This window comes from Ambystoma mexicanum, chromosome 1q (assembly GCF_040938575.1).
Source record: "Ambystoma mexicanum isolate Mex_15411 chromosome 1q, UKY_AmexF1_1, whole genome shotgun sequence".
In the NCBI taxonomy this organism is placed as follows: domain Eukaryota; kingdom Metazoa; phylum Chordata; class Amphibia; order Caudata; family Ambystomatidae; genus Ambystoma; species Ambystoma mexicanum.
Window position 1 is genome coordinate 561,745,788 of NC_090922.1, and position 19,032 is coordinate 561,764,819.

General features: G+C 47.3%; 1 protein-coding gene across 1 annotated transcript in view; it reads left to right on the top strand.

Annotated features, from left to right (window-relative positions):
- The window catches only part of TOMM40 (translocase of outer mitochondrial membrane 40), a 190,621-nt gene that overhangs the window by 78,104 nt on the left and 93,485 nt on the right, over window positions 1-19,032 (top strand). Inside the window, exons 3-6 of the mRNA XM_069641010.1 lie at window positions 15,528-15,595; window positions 17,354-17,446; window positions 18,004-18,105; window positions 18,408-18,513. Coding sequence (XP_069497111.1) covers window positions 15,528-15,595; window positions 17,354-17,446; window positions 18,004-18,105; window positions 18,408-18,513 — 369 coding nt within the window. The remainder of the gene's footprint in view (window positions 1-15,527; window positions 15,596-17,353; window positions 17,447-18,003; window positions 18,106-18,407; window positions 18,514-19,032) is intronic.

Below are 19,032 nucleotides of genomic sequence, written 5' to 3' on the forward strand. Positions count from 1 at the left end.
AATGGCATGATTCCACTTTGGAACAAGCAGCACCAACTGGCTGTAGTACCCTGACACGTCAAACGAAGAACAGACTCCAGTCAACCAGCCCCAACGGATAATGTAGCCAATTTCTCACACAATCGTACTAGTACCGGTAACCTTTTTTAGCATTCTCGCCACCATACAACACTACTAGCAGATTGAAGTTCAGCAACCACTCTCACCCATCACCTACAACAGGGAATCCACTGTAAAGACAAATTATTTCAAAACCAATCGTATAATGAAATTCAGGCCTCTCCCACTTTACAGGACTCTCTAATCTAGGTGTTGTATTACTGCCTGCCATTCTGTGAAAACAAGGCCATTCTCCTGTTACCTAGGTGCACTCCACGCTCATCCATGGCTGACTTGCCCAACCTGACGGAGATACCATGACAACCGGGACCAGGTATCGGCCTGACTCCCCTGCAGCAGCGCAACCATCCCCCCAACAATAATGCACCCCACCCGGCTCTTGTCCTCCATACTAGCTCCTTCATTCATGTACCCTCCCCCCTGCATGCCACATCATCCCACCATCTCTTACCTCTGTACTCCACCACCTATACTCTAACCTCCCTCACCCAAACCACCTCGAACTCTATGATCAGAGGAGTGCTCTGGCGTGCCAAATAACACCACCCCCCTGCCCCATCCCCACCTCTTACCCATGGGCTTCCGCTGAGAACCCCCTACACCCCTTCCTGTACCCAGTGCAATTTCCAACTCACAAGCCAGAGGAGCTCTCTTCTGGCGCTCCAAACATGAGCCTTCCCCGGCGATCAATCCCCTATCCTCCCCCCAAACGACCCCCACCCCACCCCCCCGATTCCTGCTCCCTGTGCAATTTCCAACTCGCAATCGAGAGGAACTCTCCGGCGCTCCAAACAACGCGAGCACCCACTACTACCCCTCCCCCCCGCCACTACTGTGGCATTGGTGGGGGTCTGGCAAGAACTCCCTGCCCCCCCCCACCCGAGTCCTCCCCGAGCTACCATTCACCTACTCGTCCAGAGCTCCACTTTGCACTATCCTCGCCATTCAACAGCCAACACACAAGACCACCCACCCCCTCCTCATTCCCACACACCCTCACCAGAAACACCACTCCTGCATTATCCCAAGCACAGACACACTAAGACCTCTGCACCCCCGAACCCTGCACATCTTGGTGACTCCCCTCCCTCACTTGCAAAACCCTCTAGCCCTTGCCCCCTCATCCCCTCCCCTTAACCCCCTGCTCCTCCTCGTCCCCCCTCCCATAGACCTCCCCCCCAAGCCCCCTTTCCCCTCTCTCAAAGTAGCATGTCTTGCCTTTCTAAAACGATCGCTTCAACCCCCCCACCCACGTCACTCACACTTCACTTGTTGCCAAACGCACAAAATGCGGAAATTGTCCCTCTCCCTCGAGCCTCCATACCTCGCCACTCCTTCGTGAGTCCAACCTCCCATCCTTTCCCAACCCTGGCATAAAGGCCACCCCACCTGCCACTCCCATTTGCACCTCCTTCAACACAACCACTTCCCCCAGTACACCTAAACCCCTTGCTCCCTCAACAACTCTCCTAACCCCACACACCACACGGGCACCCCATCCCACGAATTCCTCCCACCGCCAGCCTACTCTTACTACTTCCCAAAAACCTGTTCCCAACTGAACCCCCACGACCCCCCACCCTTCGCTGTAAGAACTCCTATGTCCTAAACCCTTGCTACCACCGCCCAGTCAGCCTCAGCCACCCTGACTGCTCCGACCACACCCTACATCGCAATGACTGACACCTTACTCATTGCTTCTCAATTCAACGAGCCCCCCCTGCCACAAGCGTCGGGGAAAACTGCCACACATGGTGGAGTCACCTGTCTCCTTTTCAATGCCCGCTCCGTGGCGAGTAACCGACACAGCATCTTTGACCTCATATCCTCTGACAACCCTGACCACCTCTTCATCACTGAAACTTGGTACTCGGACGATTTTGTACCAATCGCGCACAAGGCCTTCCCCCAAACTGCTCGCTTATCTCCCACAACAACACCACCTCCAGAGGTGGCAGAGTAGCGATCCTGTCTCACTTCTCCATTTCACTTACCGAAAGCAAACCATGCTGCGCATACTCTGAACCCCTTCTAGTAAAACTCTCTCTATTGCCATCAGTCACTCACAGCTTCCTACTCATATTTAGACTCTCCCCCAAACCGGCCCCCCCCCCCCAGGTTTGGGATTGTCACTTTGCCAACAATCTATGTGAGTCACTAACTACCATGGTAAACCATGCAACACTCGCACTACTGGGAGACTTCTGAGAACATCTGGTTTGACTTGCCAAACAACTCCATGACCCAACCCCCCCCCCTGGTCACAGAGACCCACTGATCTCGCTGAAGCCCTGCTACAGTCTCCCAGCACTGCCAACCTCCAGATAGACTGTTCACTATCAAATCCTTTGACTCCTGCGTCAATGAATTCCTAGTTCCTCTCACGCCCGCGGCCTCTCGCAAAGGACTGTCCCCAAATGGTTCACACCCCACTTGACCTTCAAAAGTACAAACCACTTTCTTGAACGCAAATGGCGATCATCTAAAACCCCTCTCAGCAGATCTATAATCACTCACCACCACAATTATAAATCTGAGATCCAAAAGGCCTACTACAGTAAACGGCAGCAAAGGGTTCCAAAAAGTTCCACAGGATCGTCTCAGAATTCGTGAACCCCTCCTGCACGTCTACCCTGACCACGCTCACGCAAACGCTCTGCGACACCCTCTCCCTTAATTCCTACAACACAGCTCAAGAAGGGATAACCACCCTGAATACCAAACTTTCTACCCTCACCCCCAGCCCAACACCTGCTCCGCCCAACGCCACTGCTCTGACTGCCATGATACAATTTTTCAACTCTTTCAACCCCATTGAGTGACTTGTTCCTCAATCTACTATCCGGCAGCAGACCCTCCGGATCGCCGCTTGACCCCTGTCCGGCCTCTTCTAAAATAAATATTCTCCTCCACATGTGCAGGAGAACAAGCAAAGTTCATAAAACACCCTAATCTCTGGTATCTTTCCAGAGGCCTTTAAAATAGCGCATGTTAAACCACTTGTGAAAAAGGCATCTCTTGACATCCTTGAGCCTAACCACTATAGGCCAATTTCCAACACCCGATTCTTGCTGAACTTATGGACCGGGCTGCGGACTCACAGCTCAACCACTTCGTAGAATCGAACAACCTACTTGACCCCGCTCAATCAGGCTTTGCGCCGCGCCATGAAACGGAAACCACTCTGATCTCGATCTGGGATGATCTCAAGGTCTCTTGGACTTGGAGGGTTGTGCAGTGCTGGTTCTCCTTGATTTGTCAGCTGCCTTTGACACCATTAACCATTCTATCCTTCTTGACCGACTACACTCTTGGAATCCGAGGCTCAGCACTCTAATGGATTGCCTCATTCCTCAACAACCGGAAACAAATAACTTTCCTCTCCCCTTTTCTCTCAACTATGTGCACCGTGAACACTGGAGTACCAAAGGTGCCTGCCTCTCTGCTCTCCTCTTCAACCTCTGACTACGCTACCAGGGATCATCCGCGCACACAACCTCACCTGCTACAACTACGCTGATGATGCCCAATGATCCTGAGAATTCCCTAAACAAGCCTCAACCCATGACCTGGCCTTGCCTCAGACATTGACCAATGGATGACAAGAAACAACCTCTTTCTGAACCCTGATAAAACTGAGATCATGGTGACCGGCAACTCTGCCCTTCTCCCGCAACCACTCCCTTGGCCCCCCCCTGTCCCCTACTTCCGAAATAGTCAAAAACCTTGGCTGCACTATGGACTCAGGCTTAACCCTCTCCCATCAGATCAATAATGTATCAAGATCCTGTCACTACTATCTCATGTTTCTATAGCACATTTTTCCCTACCTCACCTACCCCATCTGACTCACCGCTATTATGTCCACACTGGACTATGCCAACTCCTTATAATCTGGGTACCCCGGCATACCAATTTAACAACTCCAAAGAGCACAAAACGCTGCCGCCAGCCTCCTCCTTGCACTGGGACTCAGGGATCACATCTCCCCCGCTCTCCGCACCCTCCACTGGTTGCCTGTTGGACCAAGGGCCACTTTCAAAATTCTCTGCATTACCCACCAAGCAATGCACAAAAACGGCACAGGTTACCTACAAGAGATTATACCCTACCGCCCATCATGCACCCTAAGGTCAAGGACTGCCCTCTTACCAGTGATTTCAGCTTCCAAGTTTACCAGGATTGGAGGGTCCACCTACTCATACCTGACCCCAACTCTGTGGAATTCACTCCCTCCTCACATGCGACACACACCCAAGACTACATGGCCTTCTGTAAAGCTCTAGAAATCTGGCTTTCCATAAACCATGACTAATGCCTGCTGAAACTCACTGCAATTATAGAATCATGAGTTCAAATAAAATAGGCTCTTTGACACATAATACTGACCCAGAGAATAATGACCCTCTGATAGTAAAAATCATAATTTACTCCGGTCTAACCTGTGAATGTACCTCTGAGTACCTCTACCACGAAACATGAGCAATCACGGCCAGCTCATCCTGATCAAGAAACTAACCAGGACCAGTGAGCTCCAAAGAGTACACCATCCACTCCTGACACTCTCCTCTCCTACCACCATGCTCACTTTCCACTTACCAACAAACAATAGAATTCAGCTATACCCATGTATGAAGTTCGGCCTAGCTGCACACATACGAGCAACAACCTGCTAGAACGCAGCTATACCCCATGTAAAAATCGCCCTAGCTGCACACAAACTTCCTACACAGGCCCAAATACCGCCAGAATGCAGTTGAGACCAACTACCAGACTGCACACATTTGACTGATCTCTCACTACCACCACACCTAGTGTTGGGATGCTGCCACCATCACTCAAATCACACTGGTGGCGCACATTGAGTGCACCCAAGCACTGTATTCTACCCCACTCCCTCGACTGACCTGGACTACGGTCCCCGAGGGCCTTCAACCTACAAACGCTTGATCATACCAATGATGTACAGGGCGCTATATAAATGGCAAGTAACAATATACAACCTCCTGGGAAGAGCGGTGTTCTTGAGGAGCTCTGGCACCCACCACGCCGATGAGCACTGATGCCCTCAAAGATGATGGTGGAATCGGCCCGAGGCCTTTATGCCCGAAGGTGGTGCCTGAGCATATAGCTGTGCAGGAGTGTTCCCCTGTGGGTACCTTGTTAGTTTGGGGTAACACGTGGGTCCTGTTGGCACCAGGGCCTCGCCGAAGATAAGAGCATCTTCAAGCAGAAGTTCACTGATTCCTATCGGTGGTGGATTGGCAGGGACATGGTACCCGTGGTGCTGCTTCTGGGGAGTCTCTGGAACAATGACGCCTCTTTGAGGATGAGGAAGAATGATGCAGCGGGGAGCAAGACTGTCGGTGGTGCTTCTGATCTTTTTTGCGGCGGACCTGTCTTCGGATAGGTGATCTGCGTTTCCTCAACCTCGTATCCTCTCTCCGACTCTGTGTAGAGGTAGGTTAAGGGTTTAGCGCCCTTTCCTAAAGGGCCTTGGGGTGCATGGATTTGCACGACCTGCAACATTTGACGGCCTGTTTCTCCTGTGTTGCCCCAACCTATCCTTCCTATGTGTGAAACCATCTATTGTACGGATACAGGTTCCAACCAAAGGATGGACCAAACTGTCTTTATTTGTAAACGAGCAGTCAAACTTGTCTTAAGGGGTATATGGAATGCTAGTGGATAGGCATTGTTCATCTTAAATAGACAAAATATACATTACACAGGTAATCTGAAATTGTATACAATCATTTATAATTGCACTTGTATCAACTAGTAGATCACTGAAGTACTTTGGGTTAGGGTTAAATACTTACCTAGTAAGACACATCGCATGTATAAAAACCAGTAAAGGGACAAAGGCAGACCCTTCCCACTCCTATAATTTTCCATCAGAGCAAGGTGAGTGTTGCCCCTGTGTGCTGCGGCTGCTTGTGGACTGTTTATTGTATCTAGGCCCGAGGCCCCGTGTAGACCCCCACTCCCACCCCGTGCACACTTCATGAATCCCCTTCCCTCCCGCCTGAAACCCCCTCTTCCCCCTCCCCCACACTCCCTGCTCCCATTGGTCCTCTCGGCTCCCATCACCGCTCTTCCCAAGGCAGCCCTCTTCCCCTGCAGTCCTGCGACTAGGGGCCCTAAGGCCAAGGGTGGCTTTAACGGGGGCGGCTCCGAGAGGTGTTAGCAGGGGAAGCAGTGGCGAGCCGTCAACCATCAACCTACAAGGACCAGTAAGGTAGGAGTGGCCTGGGTCAGGAGTACAGCAACTACCCTCCCCTAGAATCCGAGCCACTTATCAAACCCACAATCAACAAGGTGATTATTCTCCACTGCATATCTCGCCTCACCCTCAACTTCGAGAAATACAATCAGTACTTAATATTGTACCTATCTGACCGGCTAGACAGAGACCTCCCCACCTCTATACAGGTCTCTCAAATCTAGTAGGGTTTATTGTGTCCAGAGTGCATTGCATGATATTTGTAGATTGCATTGATGGGCCTCTCCCCCACTATAGCAGGGGTTCTGTCTCCAAATTGCATTGTATATCTAGATTGCATTGATAGGCCTCTCTCCCACTATAACAGGGGTTCTGTCTCCAAATTGCATTGTATGATATCTAGATTGCATTGATGGGCTTCTCCCCCACTATACAGGTCTCCCAAATTTAGCAGGGGTTCTGTCTCCAAATTGCATTGTACGATAGCTAGATTGCATTGATAGGCCTCTCTCCCACTATACAGGTCTCTTAAATCCAGTAGGGTTTCCCCCTCCAAACCACACTTCAACTGGTAGATAGCCTCCTTAAGCCCACACTGCTCGCTCACTGTAGTGAACCACGGATAGGGAGATGGACACTAAAAAGAGCCACCGAGAACACCTGATAAAACACCCCTAACCACCTCCCGTACCCCTCAAGACAGATACCGAACGAGTCTGCAACACCAGCCGGAAATACCACCCACAGACAGAGCCCTAACTGTTAGCGGACAGCCCTCCACAGCCATTACTATACCGCAAGACAACCAGACCAAAGCAGAACCAACTGGGCATCAGTGTACAATAAAGACTAAACTTCTTATAATGCTGTGCAAACGACCCATTCCGAGGGAAAGAAAGAGAAGAAGCAACAAACACTCCCGAACAGCAACAAAGAACCACAACTACAAAATGCAAAAGAGCAAGAATCAAACCAACACTGAGAGGAGAGACAAATCCCTCTACTTAACTCCTTACCTCGCTGACAACTGGTCACCAGAGCATACCAACCCAATGCTAGAAGCAGCAACATCAAACTACCCAACACAAACGCACACAAGAAGGATAAACAACATAAGAAACAACAAACGCACAACCAATGCGATGACACCTTACATCACCAAAGCAAGAAGAACTTCCAATCGACACCCCCAACCCATGGAGAATGAACCTGATGAAAACAAAAACCCAAGGCAGAACCTAGAATAACTTTTCGAAGAAGATGACACCCCAAAACCTACACCTCAGCAAGAGATCGACCAGGAAGAAAACCAAAACACCGATCAGATGACGACCTCCACAAAGTCCAAGCCAAACACCTCCATACTCCACTGCAATCTTATAAACGCAAGATCCATGTCAAAACATTCAACAGAGATCTTCGACCTACTCGATGCCTTCCAACTGACTTCAAATGCCTTCAAATAAACAGGAAAAACAAAAAACGAGGCGGCATCGCAATAGCATTCAAACCACACCTGCAAATAAAAACAGATGAGCTGCTTAACATCCACAACTGCGAAACCATGGTAATGCACCTAACGGCAAGCCCAAAAACTAAAGTCACATTCATCCTGGTATACAGACCACTACCGTATGATGCAACCTTCGTCGATAAATTCATAGAAGCCATCACCAACATAGCCATCAACCACGAACACCTAATCATCCTGGGGGACTTCAACATGTGGTTTGTAGACAGTCTCGCCAACTCCCAAAACTCACTGATTGAACAACTCGCCACCATGAAACTACGACAACTAGTCAAAGGGGAAACACACTCAGCAGGACACACTATCGATGCAATTTTTGCCAAGGAAAAACTCATCACCACGGTACCGCCGATATAAATACTGTGGAGCGACCATCTCATTATCCCATTCGTGATCACTCTACCTACTCCAATCTGCATCCAACCTCCTAAACTCACAACCACCACAAAATTAAACTGGAAACATGTCAAAGCAACCTATTCGAACAACTGGAGTTAACCAAACCCTCAACAACAGAACTAGAGCTAGCTCACCTAGGCGGGAAAGCGGAGCTACTACACAAATGGATTGCAGACACAATTGACAAGATCGCCCCAAAAAAACCATTCACCCCATCAACAATAATAAAGGGCAATGGCAAAATGGTTCACCCCACTATTAAGCACCATGAAAAAGGAAAACAAAGATGAAACTGGAATGGAGGAAAGAATACAACCCAGAAAAAAACACTATTCCAGAGACAAATCGGCGCATACAAGAAGGAAATTCAAAAGGCGAAGAGAAGGCATTATGACAGAATCACCAATGCCAACAACACTCAAAAAGAAATTTTTAATTATTAATTAAAGAGTTGAGAAATCCACCGGGCTGTGACAACACCCCAACCCCCTCGGAAAAACTATGCAACGACCTGGCAGACCACTTCAAGAAACAAATCAATGACATCCGACAAACCATACAAAACATACCAACCGACTACAACATACTACCAAGCAAACCTATCACAGAACCTCAGCACAAACTCAAAAACGTTCCTGAAATATCAGCAGAGGCATTCGCAATGCTGGTAAAACACAGCAAGAAAGCTGGATCACCTATGAATCCCTGTCCCCCGGACATCCACAAATCAATCCTCCACAAGGAACACCAGCAGAATACTACAGAAACCTTCTGAACCTATCACTAGCAACAGGAACTGTACCGAGGACCTTCAAATCGGCATTTATCAAACCACTTCTGAAAACCACAAGTGGCGACGTAGAAGACCTCTCTAACTACAGGCCGATTTCAAACCTTCCCTACCCGGCAAAACTCCTGGAAACCTATGTATACAAACTAACCCAAGAAAACCTGCTAGACCAAGCTCAAGTCGGTTTCAGATCCGCAAGAAGAACGGAAACAGCACTACTATCCATCTGGGACGACCTAAAAACTAACGCAGACTCAAACACAACCCTTATCCTACTCGACCTCTCCGCAGCCTTCGACACAATTAGTCATGACACCCTAACCAAAAGACTAGAAGACATAGGCATAATAGACACAGCACTACTCGGGACTAAATCATTCCTAGTAGACAGAACCTAAACCGTATGGATTAAACCCTTCAAATCCACTCGGACCTAACGACTGTGGAGTGCCACAAGGATCCTCACTATCACCACTGTACTTCAACATCTACCAGACTCCGGTTATCAGAATCTTCAAAAAAGTACATCATCACATGCTACTACGCAGATGATACTCAAATCATCTACAAAATCAAAGACACCCAAGTCGATCATTCAACCCTAATCGAGTGTCTAAAAGAAGTCTTCAACTGGATGACTGGCAACAACCTGAAAATCAACCCACGAAAGACAGAAATCATGATCATATCCAAAGACCAAAAGAACGAAACCGCCATTCCGTGGCCAACGGAAATGGGAACCGCACCATGTAAGGTAGTAAAAAAATCTGGGAGTCCTGATGGACAACACCCTAACCTTAGAACCACAAATAAATGCAACAGTCAAATGCGTTTTCCTCCTCCAAGGCAAGAAGAATCCTACCTTTCCTCTTCTTCATGCACAAAACACTCACTATCGTCACCCTCATGTCAAGAATCGACTATGCAAACAGCCTATACCTTGGAATACCAGAAAACCTCCTGAAGAAACAACAGATCCAAAATGCAGCAGCCAGATTACTCCTCAAACTATCAAGAAGAGAACACATCACTCCTGCTCTAAAAACACTACACTGGCTCCCAGTAAAACATTGCATCACCTTCAAAACAATGTGCATAACGCACAGAGCAATCAGCAGCAGACAAGGAGCAGAATTCCTACAAAAGAAAATAACAATCTACAAGCCAACAAGACTTCTCAGGTCAAGCAACGAAATCCTCCTGGAACCAAAACCATACCAAGAAAAAACTCGGAGGCACCTCCTTCTACGGCTTAGCTGCACAAACCTGGAACAACATCCCAAAAGAAACAAAACGCCAAAGATCACCTAAAATTTAGGAAATTACTAAAAACCTGACTCTTCAACACCAGAGATTCAAACTGAAAACCGAAACAGAAAGGAAAGGGATGACTAAACTAGAGTGGACACGGACAACTCCCAGAACCGGCTGGGAAGCTCCCATGGCACCCTTGACGCAGAGTACAGAGTGGAACTCGGGCAACACCCAGGGAGACGGGTCAGCAACCTCAACCTAACCCCACACAAAACCCGCACTCACCCCTTAGTTTCCACCAGGTACCACAGTGTTGTGAAATAGTCGGGATATTATCAAACACCACAATAACTGAGCTGTGGATATTGGCAGGTGCACTGGCCATATGAGTGGGAAGGGAAGACAGGTAGGGCTCTGAGGAAGGCGGGGGGAGGAGGGGGCCAGATGTGAAAGGGACATTGAAGGCCGGATAGACCCAGATCAGGACAGAGGCACAGGGGTGCTCCCGAAACCCATCTGGGGAGATCACAGAAGCTGAAGCCCACTGCCTCAAGTCAGGATAGAGATGCCAACTAACCAAGTTGCACTAACAATTTCCCCCTCCGCATACATCTCTCAAACTACAAACCAAACACAACCACAAACCTACCGCACAACAAACTGCACAAACTTCTACATTACAACAACAAAACATAAACACACGTAGACTCGCACAACAGTACACAACGACTACAACCCCATGCCCAGCCAACGGACCCACCGGCTGAGGCCACTAACAGCACATCACTACTCTCTTGTACTTTTCCAGCTTCCTCCCACTAACGTCCCCCCCACCCCCCTTCCTCTTTCAGAGCCGCCAGGGGACCACTCCGGTGGTGATAGTGCGCGGTACAAATGTCCTTTAACATTAACTATAAATAAATGGTAAGCCTTTTGCCTGGTGGTATTCTCAGTAAATAAATGATATGGGTTGGGAGAAAAAGGGGCCCCTAGACATGAAAACATTATAATATTCCTGGCCAGCACCCCAACATGTCAGGAATCTGCTTAGATCACATGCTGTGCATATCCCGACATCTAGTGGAAGCTGCAGAGCATTACAGTTGTTTTCGAAACGGGACGTTGACAGGGTGTGCCAGTAATACTATCCCTAGTGCGTCGTCCACTGTACCTATGATCCCTCGCACGTCGAGGTCCCTCATATTGTTTTTTTACGCCATGCTAGACGGACGCATATAGCGGATTTCCTTTCGGTGATGAGCTATTGACTTTTATACAATTACGATAGCTTCTCTTTCTATCCTTTCATCGACTGCTGAAACACCACGCTGGCGAAGAAAGAAAACTGCTTGTCGGAGACCATCGTGATGTACCGTACAGCCTTGGCAGGCCGCCCCGGGCCTCGACCAAGACAGTAGGGAGAAAGGGGAAGCCATTTTAGAATGCATATTCTCCCCTTCCTACACTTAGTTTGCCCAGCTGCCGCTTCCATAACACATAATTATGGAAAATACACCATTAAAATGTTGCCCTAAGTGTAATCTTAAATTCACCTGGGTGGACAAACACTTAGTTTGCAACTTGTCTCCCGAGAGACCACGTTGAAACGTCTTGTGGAGCGTGCAGGCTCTTAAAGCCTAAAACGTTAAAGGACCGTTCCACAAAACGCTGGGCCCAATACGTCAGGCTACTCGAGGCCATGGAAGTAGAGGGAGCCTTCAGCGATGGCAGCGACGCCGTACTTTCGGACGGCGAGGGCATTGGGGTAGCTCTGGCTACTCAAGCGAAAGCTTCCAACCCCGTAGGACAGGCCGGCAGCCATGTTGTGGGTACTATACCCGGCGGCGGCAGCGCTACAAAAGCACACACCACCAAACACAGAAGACCAGTTGCCATCCGACAGATGAGTCAAATACTCGACAACCTGTGAACGGTCCGCGGAGTCCCGGTCCTCTGGGCAATCTCGTTCAAGATCGCCACACGACAGGGTTCAGACGTCGAAAAAAGGGAAGGGTGTTGCATGAAAAACTCCTTCCGAAGGCTGTTTGTCCGCAGAGGAAGCTTCGGCTCCCGCACCCGAAGTTTGACGTTTATTGTCTGATAAAGCGTCAGGCCCCAAGAAGTCTGTTAAACACTCCTGGGCCCAGAGTGGGGAAAAACATTCCTCTAGGGACAGGTTATCGCAAAAGGTAATATTGTCCAAGCCCAAACCTAATATCTAGGCCAAAGATTACACCTCCCACTAATGGGGATAGAGGTATTTCCACCCAACCCATTGTAATCCCAAGTTCGAAGGAATGCTCTTCGCAAGATATCGATAGGGTGATGCGAAGAATTACCTTCATGGCTAATTTCTTTAAAAAAAAAAAACAGATTACCTTCAAAGTTTTCAATCCACTCCTCCCACTTCAGCCCCTTCAGGCTCTCAAGCCTCTGCCTTACCCTCTCAACCCCCTTGTTAAGAGGTCTGGCTCTAAGGTCCCGTACAAAGCAAGGTTATAGATCTATATGACCCTGATAGATCCAGAAGACCAAGAGGACCTTTCATTTGGAGGGAAGAGGGGGTCAGGTTCTCCATCCAGAGGTCAAGACTCTCAACCTTCATGTTTGGTATCTGAAACGCTGAGGTATAAGGATTGGGACCTCCAGGATGACGTGATGGAGGTGTTGCTTTCGGCCAGGCGGCCTGCTACCATTTCCGCAAGTTCTGTGACTGGTGCAGAGATCACAATGTTGATCCTCAGAGGGCCTTCAAGTGGGTACCATTAAAGGTTACCTGGCGGCGCTCGTCCGAAGAATGTTATTACTTTACGATTCCTTTGATTTCTCCGTTTCTTAAAGGACTGTTTTCCCGCCGTCCCCTTTCCAGGTGCCGGGTTGGGTTTTGAATTTGGTTTTGAAATTTCTCATGGGTGCTCTGTTTGAACCTTTGCACTCTTGTCCTTTGAGATTACTGTCCTTCAAGACTGTGTTCTTGGTTGCGGTTACTTCCGCTCGCAGAGGGAGTGAATTGCAGGCACTTTCATCTAAGCCACCCATTACTGTGTTTCACAAGGACAGGGTTGTACTGCGAGCATGTCCCTCTTTTCTACCTAAGGTAGTCTCTGAATATCATTTGAGTCAAAGGGTGTTTCTTCCATCTTTCTACCCTCCTTCTCATCCTGGTAAGGAAGAGGAGCGTCTTCATTGGTTGGATCCTAGGAGAGCTCTTAGCTTTTACATTTCTAGGAGGTCCAGGGTCAGAGTGGACGATCGACTATTTGTAGGATATGCAGGACACTGATTAGGCCAGGCTGTTACCAAACGGACCTTGACCAGGTGGATTATCCTCACCATTACGGAGTGTTATCGATTGGCGGGCAAGGACCCTCATGAAGGGTTGAAAGCTCATTCCACTAGGGGCGTGGCTACTTCCACCGCCCTCCAGCGGGGTGTTCCTGTTAGGAATATTTGTTTGCCGCTACTTGGGCTTCAATCCGTACGTTTGTAAAAAAAATTATTTCCTGGACACAATCCGTGGTCAGGATATGGCATTTGGCAAGGCGGTTCTTTATTCCGCAGTCTAATTTGGTACTCTAAATTCTTTTTACCTCCTCCATTTACTGGTACTGATTTGGGAGTCTGTCAAAGATGTGAAATGCGTTGGAAGACACAATCCATTCGAAGAACAAGTTTCTCACCAACTGGTAACGTTCTTTCGACTGGAGGTTCCTCCAACGCATTCCACATCGCCCTCTCAGCCTGCCCCTTGGGAGACTTTCCTATGCGATTGCAGCTTCCGTTTCCGCAAGGCTGAGTGCAGTCAAGCAGACATGAGACTGGTGCCACACGATCTGGGGGAAAAAACTCAAACTGAGGCTATGGGCTCCGTGCGTCCTATTTATAACATCCTGTGACGTCGCCCTCGACGGAGGCCTTCGAGGGACATGGACCCGACGCCATCAACGCAGGACACCCTCTGCCGAAAAAGTTTCTGAAGTGCACAGCTGTGGACATTACATGTCAGATGTGGAATGCGTTGGAGGAACATCCAGTCGAAAGAACGTTACCAGTTGGTAAGGAATTTGTGTCAAACTATTTGGTTTATAATTATCATTTACAAGCACTAGAGTGCTCAAAATGTGTGTGGTTCACATGTTCCACACCATGATTTTATCACCCCTGTATGTTTTGTCTTGAATGCACAAACATGTAAAGGAAAAACAAGTGCTAGAAAATAGCGGTTGGAGAAAATGACTGCCTACAAATTTTGAAAAAAGCAGCTCATCAATGTATCAGTATATGCCAACAGAAATAAAAAGGATTCAGCCACTTTTATATGGTCCATTTACATATTTGATGTAAAGAACATTATCTGTACAACATTTGAATCCCATACCAGGCTTTCGAAGGGTTTACAAGGCTGATTCATTGCAGCCATCTTCTTAAAGAATCGCTCCATACACCAATAATTGTATGTCAAACTAGCAAGTTGCAAGGCTTCTTGCGTTTCATATCTTTATTGAGCCTCCAGTCCTTCCATTCGGGTGCACCCCTCTAGTTTTCTATGGCGGATTTTTCAAAATTCACATTTTACATAGATTAGCCAATGAGCATTTTTACTAATTTACAATTTACAAGACCGTGTTCTGTGAGAGCACCACCTTAGTGTGCAATTCTTTTTTTCACAACCTGTATAACAAATGGCATTGCTGTTTTTGCTGTTTGCTGTTTTTGAATTCTGTGTTCGGTTTCATAATAAAATGAGAAAATAACGCTTGTTCGGTGTGCACTCCTCCTGGCACGAAGCGCAAAGCATTGTTTTCACAGCGGTAGGCATAAATGAGCAAGGCAAAATAGGAATTAACCCTTGTGTAGTCCGCCATCCTTTGTGAAATCTGCATAGATGAACATGCATTTTAAACGTGACCGCTTTTCTGATTTTTTAAAATGTTTTTTTTAAATGTTTTTTTTAAATCGCCACTTCCTATGTCAATTGCAGCGCGCACGTGCTTTTCTTCAATCTGCGTCACATGCTATTGAAAGGGGTTAAATAATGTTTTTAATGTTTGTGTTGAAAGTAATGCACGTCTAAGTCAATTGGCACGTTGCACATAGGTTTCAAGCATATATAACCTGTTTGAAGGTATCATTTTGCAATATGTGACAACGTCCTTTTCTGCTTTACCATCTCCACTTCTTTCAACTTTTTGCTTTTTATTTCTTAGAGTTATTTCCTGTTCAGATGGAAGGTGTGAAACTCATTGTGAACAAAGGCCTCAGTAATCACTTCCAGGTAAGGTTGAAAACGATTCGAGACTACTTTGATATTTTATTTCTATTGCGCTCATACACAAGTGTTTCAGAGTGAGGCAAGGGAAGGGGAACCGGGGAGAACAAAAACAACGATCTTGCTAGGCCCAGTGACATTGAGAACGCGCAAGTGCAGGGTAGAGGTGGAGGAGGGGGAGAAGTACATGGAAGGGGGAACAAAGAGTGAGGAGGAAAAAACATAAATAATAGATTAATAAATAAAAAGGCAACTAAAAATGGGAGTGCAGCCAGCAAGTGCTGGGTTTAAGGCAGCGGGCCGGGTAGGTCTGAAAGTGCAGGAAGCTTTATGGGTACAGATAGAAACCCCACGGCAAGGGGTGACCCAGAGGCAGTGCGTGATGGTGGCAAAATGAGCAGGTACCTGGGTCCGGTGGATAGAGGGTGGCCAGGTGCATGGCGCTGAGGGAGAGTAGAATCAGCAGGGAGGAGGAGGCGAGAAGGCAGAAGCAAAGAGGAAGGTCTTTAGGTGCTTCCGGAACCGGCTCTCAAGTTTTAGAGTGGCAGGGAGGCTGTTCCAGAGGGAGGCCCCAGCCGAAGACGGAGATCTACCCCCAGCTTGTTTCTTTGAAAAACGACTGACCCTGAGGGAGTTGGAGGAGTGGAGTGCTCGAGATGGGAGGTATTTGCAGAGGGATAGGTGAAGGTATGTTGAACCCAGGCCTCAGAAAGCCTTGTGGACAATGCAGAGGGTTTTGAATTTAATCCTTGCATCCACTGGGAGCCAATGGAGAGATTTCAGAGCTGGAGATATACGATCCCAGGGCTTGAGGCCAAGGACTAGTCTTGCAGCCCTGTTCTGGATAAGTTGCAAAGGGCGGAGAGTAGAGGCAGGTAGATTAAGAAAGAGGCTGTTGCAATAGTCCAACCTAGAGAGAACCAGAGCTTGGGAGACAGTGAGCTTCTGGGGGAATGAGAGGAAAGGCAGAGTACCTCTGAGGAAGTGCAGTAGGAAGTTTGACTTTTTTGATACATCAGCGATGTGGGCGGAGAAGGAGAATGTGGAATCAAAGGTGATGCCAAGGTTCTTGGCCTCGCTCTAATATGCTCTAATCTTTTGCAGCAACCTTTTAAACCTTTACGGTGAACTTGCATATGACTTCACTAGTGGTTTCAGGTTTAAGCCTGAAAACTGGCAGTCCTGAAAAGTCTGGCATTTTTGCCTGAGCAGCTTTTGGCGTCTTAAAGCTCACTGGCCTACAATTAAAAAATGTCTGTTTCGTTGCAAATCAATGGGTGATTTTGAATGCTTGAGGAAAAGCCACACTTGATTTTTGCTGGATGTATTTAAAGAGGGCTGTTCATTTTGCTTCCACTGGTGATGAGTCATGTCGTCTACACTAACGTGACAAACTGATGGCACTTGACAAGCATCCCATACTAGCATTGCCTTATTTCTTGGTTCACTGTTAGCTATGTAAGTACTTCACATACTAGTTATAATTATTGGGGCTGACATCAGATGGGGCTGGCTCCTATGCTTTCAGGTAAAGATGGAATGTGTTCCAACAGGTCTTTGCAAAAGCTAATCACAGTGACCAAGGTGCATGGATCTCGTTTACTTGAATAATGGAAGGTGTTTTACTTAATTTGGAAAGTGCCAAGTGCATTATGCACTGTTCTTGGGTAAAGCAAGCCATATTGGAGAATGTAACGTCTACGAATATGTGTCTGGCAATTAATTAACATGTAATTTGTTCCCCCCCAATCCTATTTTTTCCAGGTGAATCACACAATTGCACTCAGCACCGTCGGGGACTCGAACTATCACTTCGGGGTCACATATGTAGGGACCAAACAGCTTAGCCCCACAGAGGTGAGAGCCTTGTCTGCTTTTAAGTGTGTGGTGAATGATGGTGTCAAGTGATGAGAGTAACTAAGTTGCAGTTGGGTCCATAGATCCAAGCGTGGGTTCTGTAGGCTCTTTGTTTTTTAAAGTATGTTTGGATCTTGAGGTTTGTCTGTTCTAGTTTGGTGTGGCAACCTTTGATCTCATACTTTTTTGTAAGCTTCTGGGCTATCTGCAGAGACGGTCAAAGACCCCTAGCCTTACCCATCCCAGTGTGTGCATTCAGCAATTCTGAAAAGCATCAGAATTATAGATCTGACCCTTGTGTTGTATCACTGTGGAAACTTAGTTTTGTTTGAATTTTCAAATCCCAGTGGCTGTGGTCAATGGGTCTCTTCGTGCAACCTTTTGTATTAAATAATATGTAACTCTAGATTTGGTACGATATGTGTGCCACTTGCTCTGATTTTCATGGTCTCTTCCACATAGTATCTTGAAGTGATTGGGCGCTAGGCATCAAGAATTGTCCTAAAGAATCCATATTGCTGTTATCGCGTTACCTACTTAAAGCTCTTTACCAACAGGCTTTCCCAGTGTTGGTTGGAGACATGGACAACAGTGGCAGTCTCAATGCGCAGATCATACACCAGCTAACCGGTGGGATCCGGTCCAAGATTGCCTTTCAGGTATGTTCCACTGAGGTTCAGGATTCCTATGTCTGACTGCCTTAGACTGGGATATTCATAAACCCCAAAGGGAATTCTCACACTCTTTACAAGTGTTTAGTTGCCAGTATTGCTTTCTTGCAGGTCTTTTCTTCTCATAGCATCAGATCGTCCAAATCTAGGTTTGGTCCAAGTCTTGCTTTTGGAATGGTTCTGTGTAGTCTTACCATTTCGGAAGTTAAGGAACACCGTTTATTCATTCTTAAGACCCGCACTAGTGATCACCTCACCATGGTGCTAACACACTGCTTTTCTTGTTACAGACACAACAGTCCAAGTTTGTGAACTGGCAGGTGGACGCAGAGTACCGGGGTCAGGACTTCACTGGTGCCGTGACATTGGGGAACCCAGACATTTTAGTTGGATCAGGTTAGATATCTGACTGTGCACAAACATTTAGCTATGGAGACCAGCTGTCGCTTTCTCCCATTCTGCATAAAACTGCCTTGATTTCTGCTGCAATATACCGGTCTTACAAATTAATTCTGCCTGTAGCCTTGTTGACTGAGGACTTAAAATCCTCTGTATAGTTCTCTTCTAAACAATGTTCTCACAATATTTTCTTTTTGTCCATGCAACAAGTCAACTAAGATGCTTTCTTTTGTGCATTGACTTGAGGAGGACCCTCATTAAAGTCCGTGTTTTGTATATATGTTTGAACATGGCCACAATAAATGTGTCCCTATGCTGCACAAAGGGTTCTACGATGTGTTCTCAAGAAAATGTGTTCGATGCCCATTTGCTCTAATTATTTCTTTTACACATTTCACTGCAAAAAATAGCAGGGGAGATCCCTCCAACCCCTCCCCCCCATCCCCCCCTTTTCCCCCTCCCCTTCCATCTTAATATATACCTAAACCTACCCTACCTACTTTTGCAGTGAAATGT